This window comes from Pituophis catenifer, unplaced genomic scaffold (assembly GCF_029215685.1).
Source record: "Pituophis catenifer annectens isolate HBS135680 unplaced genomic scaffold, rPitCat1.0.hap2 SCAF_4, whole genome shotgun sequence".
Classification (NCBI taxonomy): Eukaryota; Metazoa; Chordata; class Lepidosauria; order Squamata; family Colubridae; genus Pituophis; species Pituophis catenifer.
Window position 1 is genome coordinate 69,073,566 of NW_027256884.1, and position 12,282 is coordinate 69,085,847.

Here is a 12,282-nt window from a genome sequence, read left to right on the forward strand (position 1 = left end):
TTGACTGATCTAGTTTGGGGACAAAGGTAGCACAACAAACAGTGAAAAATAGCAGAATCATACAGAAAGGGTACAATCTGTTTTTAATCCACTGGCTGCTGGCTGTACATTACAAAGGGCAGATGAAGGTAAACTACAATAGAATCTGCCACTTATTACAAGATGAACTTCAGTGTCTGACCATACAAATAATCCCCATAGATTTAACAGTAACATCCTTAGTAAAAGAAATTAATGATAGGAGTGTTGCACATTATGAATTCAAGGAATGAAAAAAAAGGTACACTGAATGAAGAAAATTTACTTTTTGAGCCATGATTTTGTGTTTATACCACATGCTACAAAAATTTCTATGGCTTACTGAGTAAAGTGATCTTATTAAAATAAAGGTCTGACTGCTTGGTTTTTAAAAATCTCTCAATGTGGAAGTATGTGTACCTTTTCTCATTATTTTCTTTCTTTACTTAGCTAATGGAAGAAACAAATATTCAAAATGTCTCTACAGAATCAATGAGGTGACAAAGTCTGCTCAGAAGTTTTTAAAAAGGGTTGGTTTTTTCCTGAAATCTTTGCAACTTCTATTCAAATGCCAATGGCTTTCAGACATGCTAATTCAGAGCTGAGTTACCAGATAAGGTGATAAGTGATAAAACATTCAAACAGAAGAACTCGAAGAATATATCCATCATCATTATAGAACTTTTAAAAAATAAACACAACTAAATTGCTTTAGAAAAGATGAACTTTGCATAACAAAATATGAAGTTTAATGAATAGTAATGTAAAAGGAATGATCTAAAAATTTAAAAAATCTTGTGTGAGAAAGCATGTTTACTGCCTGTTTCCTTATGATTAGTAAAAATTTGAATTTTACGGTTGTCTAAACTTTGTATTTTTATTAGTATTTAAGGGAGTCATATGAGACAGTTTGATGCAGTGGTTGAGGCCTCAGGCTAGAAATCTGGAGATAGTGAATTCTAATCCCACCTTAGCTGTCTGACTTTGTGACATTCATTCTTTCTCTCAACATAGGAAGCATGCAATGGCAAATCACTTCTGAATCTAGCCATGAAAAACTGCAGAAGCTTGTCCAGGCAGTTACTAGAAGTGAACACAGACTTGAAGGAACAACAACAAAAATCAAAGGATTCTTTGCTGTTGATGATATAGTCTTGCAGCCAAAATGTACCAAGTAGTGACACCATGTTGTCATATCAACTTTTGAATAGTATACAAGGACCAAAGCAATTACTGTATACAATATAAACCTTTTGGGAGAAATATGCCATTTCTCTAAACAAGATTACAAGTTAGATGTAACAGTAATCCCACTATATATTAATACAATACTGAAGCACAGAAGTTTTAGATTTAGCTTAACTAGAATTGCTAACCTAGTTCCATCCTGAGCACTGCAGTTGACGTCTGCTCCATATTCTAGGAGATGTCGCACAATGCTCAGCCAACCTCTGGCACAGGCCTCATGTAGGGCACAATAACCAGCATTGTCACGATGATTTGCATCACAGACTTTGTTTTCCAAACAATATAGAACCACTTCCTGAAAAAAAAAAGAAAACAGAGCAAATTGTTTGTTGTTGTGAAAATATGCATATCATTTACTTTTAACATTCTGGGAATACTTCTCTGATTGGACTATTAGCGAGTTACAAAGGAAAGAAAGAAGCTACTACATAGTTCTCATCTCAGATAAAGTCAAATGATTGAAAAAGAAAGCCAGGGATTAGCCCAGAAGGAAGACTGAGATATCTCAAACAAAACTGGGGCTCAAGATATTTAACAATTTCAAGAGTTACCATACAAATAAATGTAGAAGAATAGTGGGGTAGATTAATTTACAAGGAAAAATTGTTTTTCACTCTAACAGAAGAAACAATGTGGATGCAGGGTTTTTTTATATAGTGAATTTTTTTCTGGGGCAAAAATCTCTTCAGACTTTTAAAAGTATATTTAGTTTCACTTCTATTTATGCAAACCTCTTCCACTGCATCATATGTTAATTAATGACATGCAAAATTTTCTGAATTTCAGTTTTGTGCCACATATCAAGGCAGAGAACCATCATTTTGGGGGTTTTCCCCCTTGCTTCTACTGTATTCCAAGGACTAAAGATATACCAAGATGCATCACCATTCCTCTGTGCCTGCTAGAACCAAATAGAAATCCACTGTGAAATAACATGTAAACCAGTGGTGGGATTCAAATAATTTAACAACCAGTTCTCTGCCCTAATTTCTTGGATTTCTTTTGTTGGATTTCTTCCAACAACCAGTTCACCAAACTGCTCAGAAAGTTAACAACCGGTTCTCCCGAAGTTGTGCGAACAGGCTGAATCCCACCACTGATGTAAACCACTCTATCTATTGGGATTTCCCTTAATATTTTATTATTGACTTGAGAGATTTCATGGAGATAAAGATCACTTGTCAATTAAGATCAATGAATGGAAAATCTTTATCCTGTATTTTGAAAGAAAGAATTTGCACAATAATCAATTAGTTGCAAGGTTTCATTTGGTTACAATTCTTGCCAAGTATGGAAATTTCAGACCATGAGTATCACCTAGCTCAGGGCTGTCAAACCCGTGCCCATGGGCGGATGCGTCACGTGCTGGCCACGCCCAGTTTAGCGAAGGGGGGGAAAGTCTGTGACGCTGCCATGACGATGCAAGTTTGACTCCCCTGACCTAGCTCACAGGTCAGAACATCTGTAGTACATCCTCCTCAATTTGGCTATAATGGTTTAAAAATCTCTAGTGGAAGACTCTGGTGTGATGCCATCAAATTTGTTAAGATCACTGCTAACTTCAACATTTCCTCTAATTTCTGAAGATATTATTGTGGCATAAGGTGTTATATATGACAATAGCTAATTGTGTACTGATCTAAAATAGAATTGGAATATCTCTCCCTAAATCTACTCCAACAACCTTTCACAAACTGGTTCACTCCTATTGCTTTGCCTACAATCTCCATCATTCCCAATAACTGATCACACTATGGAGGCATAGAGGACTAAACAAATGGTAGAACTTAAGACGCAGAAGGCTACCACACATTTTTCAAGGTTTCAGGAAAGCGTTTACAATTTTTCTGAGATAATTTAGATGACAGTCCTAAAATTTGGTATCTTATGCATAAAGTATACATTGTGATAACACTTAGAATTAGTTGGCATTAATCCACGAACAGTATGGTATTTGCCTATATTAGTAAATAAATGTAATAATAAATAAGTATGTGTAAGAGAGAAATTTGTCAGATTTTTCTCTCGTTTAAACTCATTCATTTAATCTGCACAATAGTTCCTGAAAGACAGCACCCATTCTGCATACAGCTTCTCACCACTGAACTGGTCAAGTTCCCAGTGGATTTTATCCAAAGTCATTCACCACAAAACATAGCAATATAGAGTTTTATTATTCATTAATTAAATACACTATTTAATTATGATTTATTTAATTCATAGAGATTTCAGCCTTGTGTATTGAATTTCAAAAATGTGATTTATTTATTTATTTATTTTATTAAATTTCAATACCGCCCTTCTCCCGAAGGACTCAGGGCAGTGAACAGCCACAAGATAAAACACATAAATACAAAAATTTAAAATAAAATAAAAACGAATTAAATAATTTGGCTGAACAAATTTAAAATACCCTATAATTTAAAAACAAATTAAAATTTACATTTAATAAGGGGAGAAGATTTAGGCTAGGCCAGCTTGATGAAATAAAAAAGTCTTACGCACGCGACTGAAGGTGTGCAGATCCGGGATCCTCTGTATCTCCGGGGGGAGCTCGTTCCAGATCGTAGGTGCCCCCACAGAGAAGGCTCTCCCCCTAGGGGCCGCCAGTCAACATTGTTTGGCCGACGGCACCCGGAGGAGCCCCTCTCTATGGGAGCGTACTGGCCGGTGGGAGGCTATTGGTGGTAGCAGGCGGTCCCGTAGATAACCAGGTCCTAAGCCATGGAGCACTTTAAAGGTGATAACCAGAACCTTGAAGCACACTCGGAAGACCACCAGGAGCCAGTGCAGCTCGCGCAGGAGAGGTGTTACATGGGAACTCCACGTCGCTCCCATAACCACCCGCGCGGCCGCACTCTGCGCCAGTTGGAGCCTCCGAGTGCACCTCAAGGGGAGCCCCATGTAGAGAGCATTACAATAGTCCAGACGAGAGGTGACGAGGGCATGAGTGACTATGTGTAGAGAGTCCCGATCTAGAAAGGGACGCAACTGGCGGATCAGGCGAACCTGATGAAAAATCCTCCCGGTCACGGCCGTCAAGTGCTCTTCTAAAGACAGCCGTGAATCCAGGAGGACGCCCAAGTTGCGAGCCCTTTCCGTGGGGGGCAATGATTCACCCCCAATAGTCAGCGATGGCACCAGCTGACTATATCAGGACATCGGAAACCACAGCCACTCAGTCTTGGATGGGTTGAGCCTGAGCCTGTTTCTCCCCATCCAGATCCGTATGGCCTCCAGGCACCAGGACATCACTTCCAGGGCATCGTTGGGGTGGTCCGGGATGGAGATGTACAGCTGGGTGTCGTCAGAGTACTGGTGGTACTTCACCCCGAAACCACGGATGATCTCACCCAGGGTTTTACATAAATGTTGAACAAAAGGGGCGAGAGGACCGATCCCTGTGGCACCCCACATATGAGGGGCCTCGGGGTCGACCTCTGCCCCCCTGTCAACACAGATTGCGACCGGTCGGAGAGAAAGGAGGAGAACCACCATAGTATGCTGCCTCCCACCCCCAACTCTTCCAACCGGTGCAGCATGATACCATGGTAGATGGTATCAAAAGCCGCTGAGAGATCTAACAGGACCAGGACAGAGGAGCAACCCCTGTCCCGAGCCCTCCAGAGATCATCTACCAACGCGACCAATGCCGTTTCCATGCTGTACCCAGGCCTGAAACCCGACTGGAACGGATCCAGATACGACGTTTCATCCAGGTACTGGGGAAGCTGTCGCGCAACCACACTCTTAACAACCTTCGCCACAAAGCGAAGGTTGGAGACTGGACGATAATTAGCCAATACTGCCAGGTCCAGGGAGGGCTTCTTGAGAAGAGGCCTCACCACTGCCTCCTTCAAGGCAGCAGGGAAGGCACCCTCACCCAATGAAGCATTTATAATCCCCTGGAGCCAGCCTCACGTCACCTCCCAGGAAGCCAGCACTAACCAGGAGGGACACGGGTCCAACAAACATGTGGTCGCGTTCAATCTACCCAGAATCCTGTCCACGTCATCTGGGGTCACAGGATCAAACTCATCCCAGATAACATTCTCAAGACCTGCCTCCGTCACCCTCGCTGATTGATAGCACATGACTAGTTTGAATATGAAAATAGGAGCCCTGAACAAAATGTCAAAAGCTTGCTTAGAAATTACAATTATTATACCTTTCTGACCTATTTATATTTTCATCAGAATTGTCATAATCCAAAAGCAATAAAATACTTCTTATCATAGAGAGTACATGCCTGTGTCAAAATCAGTAAGAAACATAAATAATTATTTCCTAATATATGTTTTTATGTTAATAAACACTCATTCTGATAGTGGCCATACAGAGGTCATTCTAGAATGAGCTAAAAGGAGCACAACAAATGTAGTATTTAGCATTTAATAAGTCAGGTTTATGTTTTTAAAAATATGCATTTTTCTTCATTTTCAAAACATGTAATACAAACAAAAATGTATTTAAAATAGTGATTCAAAGATTAGAAAGTGAAATAAGAAAAAGATCAACAGACACACAAGCAGTTCCACTAGATAGTCTCCACTGACGTTTTAAGTAGACTATTTCCATGTCCATATTCCTAAATATGGCTCTGCACAGTATTCTGTGTACAGCCTCAGCTCAAGCCAGCAAAGAAAATCACTAAAAGAATAAACATGACTAAAGTCTCTTTACAATATAACAGCCAGACTTGTCACAGTGATTTACATCACAGACCTTGTCTTCCACACAAAACAGAATCACTTCCTGGAGAAAGATGGAAAGGGTGGGGAGGGGAAAAAACCCTGTTTGTTACTATGGAGACACCTTTAAAATTGGTTTTTCACTTAAAGAAAATAGGTGGGGATGGGGAATTTTTCACTCTGGAAATTCTCCTTTACAGTGAGGCAGTGATAGGAAAGAAAAGTTCTAAAAGGGAGGTTCCAAAAACAGTATCCAGAAAGGTAAGACACCTATAGGAAAATGCAAAGCTTTTACTGCCAGTTTCCTGGTGGTGCACAAACTCTGCAGATCAAACATTACAACATATTCCAGAAGGTAAATCCAATTCTTGGGGGAGACCACAAAAGACATCTCCAATTTTGTTTCTACAAGCCTATCCATTACCTTTACCTAAATACTTACAATTCACTGTCTTTGCTAGCATGTTCCTGTAGTGTACAGCAGGGAATGCTGAAAAAACACATTTACAGGAATATTTCTTTAATTAAAAAGTGCTCAACTTATTATAACATACAATTTTTCAAAGTCCCTTAACTTATTCCTTGTCAAATTATACTCAAGAGATGAAGAAAATGAGAATCTGAAAAATTGGTTGTATTCTTTCTGATTGATTCATTATCAAGAGTTTTATTGTTAAGCATTTCCATGTAACGTTGTGAAAGGCCACTCAAAAGGCTGCATCTGTTTCCCTATGACTATCATTAAGTGTTGTACCTTATGATTCTTGATGAATGTATCTTTTCTTTTATGTACACTGAGAGCATATGCACCAAGAAAAATTCCTTGTGTGTCCAATCACACTTGGCCAATAAAGAATTCTATTCTATCTGCAAACTAAGATGATATGAGGTTCAACTCCAGGTTTGACAGCAGCTCAGTTTACACAGAAAGAGGCATGTATGTTTTCCATAGTGTATCCAGTGGTCTCTTTTCTGCAGAACAGAGTTCTAGTCATGGAAAGATAAACATTGACATTAAGCAACAGTCAAATTACCTCAATATCTTTTTGGTTTTTAAAAAAAATATTGTCCTTTATTGCCACAAGCTTGTTGGTTGTTGATATACATGGAGGAAGAGAAGAAGTGCAAACTGAGACAGATACAGCAGATCCAAATGTATTATCACCTAGCCACCGCCTTCAAATTGCTCTCCCTCTTCCTTCAAACTGTGCATTCAAGTACATCTGCTTCAAAGAGAATTTTAATTTGATATTTGTTACTGTTTATTCACTAAAGACCTTCAGCACTGTCCTTTATTTTCACTTAAACCTCACAGAATATATTTTGAATTAATTAAGCCACCTAAATTTTAGGAAATCAGGCAAGATTTTCACTTGCAGCAGTTTTGTACTGCAGTAATCAACAGAAGTTCAAATAGTTATTCGGTTAATATGGCATCACATGCATGAATAAGGAGATATTAAATTCTTATTGTTGCATTATGGTGTTAAAAGGAAACAGAAGTTCAGAATTAGCTTTTCCAATAGCTGGCAATCTCAATGTTCTATTAGACCAGGAAGACCTGTAACAATTGATCCCATCTTTTTCCTTTTGCTGCAATCACATGCTGTCTTCAATCAAATATCTATACCTCTGAGTGCAGGGGGAATATAAATTTTTTAAAAAACCCATACAACTTTGTATTCACTTGTTGACCTTTGCCACCCTTGGCACAAAAAAAAACCCAACAACCAAGGGTTCAAAAACAAGTACCAAAGCAGGTTTGAGAAAATGGATTTTTCAATGTCCCTTCATTAACATCACATTGATAAACAGTGGATACAAAAATAAACAAACAATTAAAGACTAAGACCTCCCTCTTCTTTTTTTGCCTTCTCATGATATCTCATACATTCTTGCAAGCAAAAGCACTGTCATTTTGAGAGTCCATGAGGGATTTCTTTGTGAAAGGGACTCTTACACTCCCTAGGTCTACGCTGCTAACTTATTTTTTCTTTCCCCATTACCCAGTTTACTCCACTCCTTTCCCATTTCCCACTCTTCAACCCTTATCCCAAGTAGGGAGAAAAGAATTTCCTCCTTTTTTTGTTGGGAGCTAGGCACAATTAAATGAATTACCAGCTGAGGATATACTGTAAGTGAGGAATTATATTCATGGGTCTTACCAAAACAGGCATCATACTCCCAATATGAAAATTTCCTCATTTTTAGTGATTGTCTAGATTACTTCATAAGCAATAGGATCCCAGACTGATACTCTTGTCTGGATTTAAAAGCATTTGCAATACTATATACTTGCTGGCTGGTCTATCACTTTGATGTAAACAACCAGAGCTGGTTTCCCATGACTAACCTCAATGCTAATAGAACAAAAAAGATGAAGGATGGCATTCTTAACTATCTTTCAATTCCAAGTCTTTTTCCACAGTTCCTGAAATTAACCTTTATCAGTTTGGTAGCCAGTCAATTAGGTAGATCATTGAGTTTTCTTGAACTGCTTATCAGTCCTGCTTGATTTAACGTAGACAAATTTATAAAATTTAGATATTCAGCAGGGGTGAAATCCAGAAGGTTCTGACAGGTTCTGGAGAACTGGTAGCAGAAATTTTGAGCAATTCGGAGAACCAGTAGAAGAAATTTTCAGAAGTTCGGAGAACCAGCAAATACCATCTCTGGCTGGTCCCAGAATGGGGTGGGAATGGAGATTTTGCAGTATCCTTCCCCTGGAGTGGGGTGGGAATGGAGATTTTGCAGTATCCTTCCTCTGCCAAGCTCACCAAGCCACATCACACCACACCCACCAAGCCATGCCAACAGAATCGGTAGGAAAAAAATTTGGATTTCACCACTGATATTCAGGATATATTGCCTTATTAGGATAAAGTTAAACCATTACCAAGATTGCAGTTTGTGCTAGTATGTGTTTGAATGCAACAGGGGTTTATATTTCTCTCCCTCTTTTTCAGATTTCCCCTTTTCTCTTTTTGATAAAATGAAGTATACAATAACATTTAATTATACCTAAGAAAAATGACTAAGTGGCTGTCCAACCTAATAAATCTAAAGCCAGAAACATATTTTTCATGCGACCTCTGGATTGATAAGGTGTCAGACCACCTTGCCACATAGGAAGCTGGATATTTTGTGTGTCACAAAATATTTGGATCTAGGTTTGCTACATTACCTAGCCTCTCAATGTAGGCTTTCATAACAAACCTCTCCTCAATCTCTTTCAGCAAGAGAAAGTCATTTTTAAAAATTAAAATCCTAGGTATGAAATAAGATTCACCTATTAAAGAACATATTAGGTTTCTTGCTTCTGATTAAAATGTATATAACCTCTTTTCTGTTCTTTGCCTTTTTTTGGCTGCATCAGAGCTTCAGTTGAAACATTTAATAAATAAGCTGTATCAGAACTTTGTCCAACTTGACATTTAACATATATCGTTTTTACAAAACATGACCAATGCCTTAAAATGTAGAACATTTACACACAAAGAGACAAACACACTTCAGATATTGTATTTTCACGTTCTGAGTGGAATCCATAGTCCATTGCAATGTGTATCTCCTAATAGTAACTGGCTCCAAGGACTCTATATTTGTCCAAAATGTGAAATGACTCCCAAAACGTATTTATATACAGTGTACCAATAACGTAATGTTTAAAGCAATCTTAAAATGCAGCATGCTTAAACTGTGAAAATAAGGCAAATCACTAATCCTTTATAAATGCAGCAAAGATATTCAGATCTCTTAACTCTATCCTTACTTTATACAAGATTCCAATCTTGCAAAGTACACCATACTCTGAATTCTTACTGGCAATGACAGGCACCTAATTCAAATTGCAGGTTATTAAATTATATGGATTTATATGGTTTTTCTCCTAAACCCACTCACAAAATGCATTAATCGCATGCTTGAATGAAAAACCAAATCAGAGGGTCTCAAGTTATTGAGAGGGAATACAGATTCTTAAACATATGAGCAATTAGAATCATATGTGACACCAAACATCTTCTATATTCTAATTCAAAATAGTGATCTTCAGAAACAATGCTTGCCTCATATCCCAGTCGTGCTGCCCTTTGCAGAAGTGTTTCTCCAGCATTCTTATTGACAATAAGTCTTCGAGCTTCTGGGGGCATGGGACGACTTGGGGCAATCTCCTGAGGTGTACTTGCAATCTGCAGCTGTGAGGGCTGAAAAAAGGCAATAATGAGGAGTCTGCTGCTGCTTCAGGCAATCATACAGTTTGCACCTAAGTGATTTGAGTGGTGAAGAATCTAATCTGAAGGAGCCTCTAGTTGATTTCAGATTCTTATTAACTTTAACCTGTCAAAATCTTCACTGAATTCCGTACCTCATTCCATCAATCCTCAATAATTTATTGAAAATCTTTCCTTTTTTAAAAAAGTGAATGGTAGTGCCATCTTCTCAATTACGGTAAAAAGTTCTTAAAAGTTCTACATAAATGTACAAGATTTCCATGAAATCATGTAATTTGTCCTAGGAGAAAGCTGAATGAACCCCAAGTTAATGCAAAAAGGAGATGTTTAAGAATTTAATCTGGGTGATTTTATCAATCTGATAGTAATGGCAACTGAGTCATGATAAAAAGATACCTTCTCCTCAATGCTTTCAATATCTGTTATGTCATCTCCAGTCAAGGATGACCTTGTTCTCCTCTCCTGCAGTGCCAAATGTTTTGTTTTACACTGACGTTTCCCTGGCGGCTTCTCACACTCGCTGTGTTTCTGCAACAGGGATGCAGCCTGAAAATCCTCTTCTTCATCCAAGCACAGCCCATCTGTCTTCCAGTTTTCTTTAATTTTCTGCTGCTTGGCAGCCAACCTTGAAGTCAAAGTATAGCTTGGCTGAGTTTGCCTTTTGCTGTTTATATTGGTGGAGAGATTCTTCATATGTGAGGACACTGGGAACAGAGGGATACCTACATGGAAAGAAAGGCATTGCACACTGTACAGCATGTTGAATGGGAAGATAAATACATATCAAACATTCAGTACAAGTCCTTGCATTGTTTAAAAGTACTAATCTTTATATATGTATTACATTACTATTTTTAAACAAATACACATTTTAACTGTAACTGTTAAAACAAATATTATATAGAATGAATTGTTGTAACTTCTAAGCAATGTTTTCTAATCTGATTTAGATAAAGGACAATAAGCAATCCCACAATTTAGATACCACATCACAGAAATGGTGACAAATTAGTACTACGCCAGTCTACCTTTTCAAGTTACTGCTTTGGATACGAACAGGAGAAGATATTTCCTTACCTGTAACTTCATGATGCTAAAATGGGAATATATTGCTCTTTTAGGTATAGAACTGGTGAACCTTTTCACTTTGGGAGATTGTTTTTAACAGAGCAATATGTAAACAGATGCAGATGATTTCCAAAAGCAGAAATGGCATTTAAATATCCAATTCTCATTCTTGCCTTTGAAAATTATCCCTTTGCATATGAAGATGACAGCATTTTGAAATGGTTTCATGGATCCAGATAGTTAGCCATGTATCTATGTAAAATTACTATAAATAAATAGCTTACCTTTTCTGCCTAAACAATAGAAAGCACCTAACCTTTTCTGAGAACATCAGGGTTTTTTGTAGGTATACTATATGTACTTAATCTAACTGGAATCAAAATACAGTGTCCCATTGATAACTTCTCAAGAAAAAATTCCACAGTTCTATGTTTCGCGATATTCTGCTATCGATGCCTGAAAACCTGATTGCCTGATACATGAGAAAAATGTGACAACAAGCAAATATGTCCTATAGCCATATTTTCAATATAAAACAATTCATTACTGCTAGTAATCTCTGAACTAAATGAATGACTAAAGGTTTCTTTTAGAAATATTCATATGCATATTTCAAAGGCCTGCAACATTTTTAAGACACTGGGCAAATCTAGAATTTTGAAAGTGGCACCACACAATGATTACCATGACTCAGACATGCAAGTTCTGCAAAGAAATATAATGTGGAGAAGAGCTGGGGTCTTGTCTTAGACCCAAAAGTAAACCCCATTCTGATGAATCCAGGTTTTGTTCCACCAGAAACTCTCTTTACAAAAATGAAAAACAGGTAAACCTAAAAAAGCAAACAATTTTCCCAGGAACCCTATTAAAACATAATGGTCTGAGCCGCTAAAGCACATTGCTTACAACCTACAATTTTCTTCAAATACAATCAATTGTTCTTTTTCACACCTGGAACATACCGTATTTTTCAGACTATAAGATGTACCTAAGTTTACAGGAGGAAAACAATAAAAAATAGTTTT

The 12,282-nt window shown here is 37.9% G+C and overlaps 1 protein-coding gene across 3 annotated transcripts in view; it reads right to left on the minus strand.

The window, feature by feature from the left end:
• The window catches only part of BCOR (BCL6 corepressor), an 82,883-nt gene that overhangs the window by 13,634 nt on the left and 56,967 nt on the right, over positions 1-12,282 (minus strand). For all 3 annotated transcript variants that reach the window (XM_070944218.1, XM_070944217.1, XM_070944216.1), the window contains 3 exons: positions 10,586-10,911; positions 10,025-10,162; positions 1,395-1,561 (listed from right to left, as the gene is read on the minus strand). In XM_070944218.1, the coding sequence (XP_070800319.1) occupies positions 1,395-1,561; positions 10,025-10,162; positions 10,586-10,911 (631 nt within the window). The remainder of the gene's footprint in view (positions 1-1,394; positions 1,562-10,024; positions 10,163-10,585; positions 10,912-12,282) is intronic.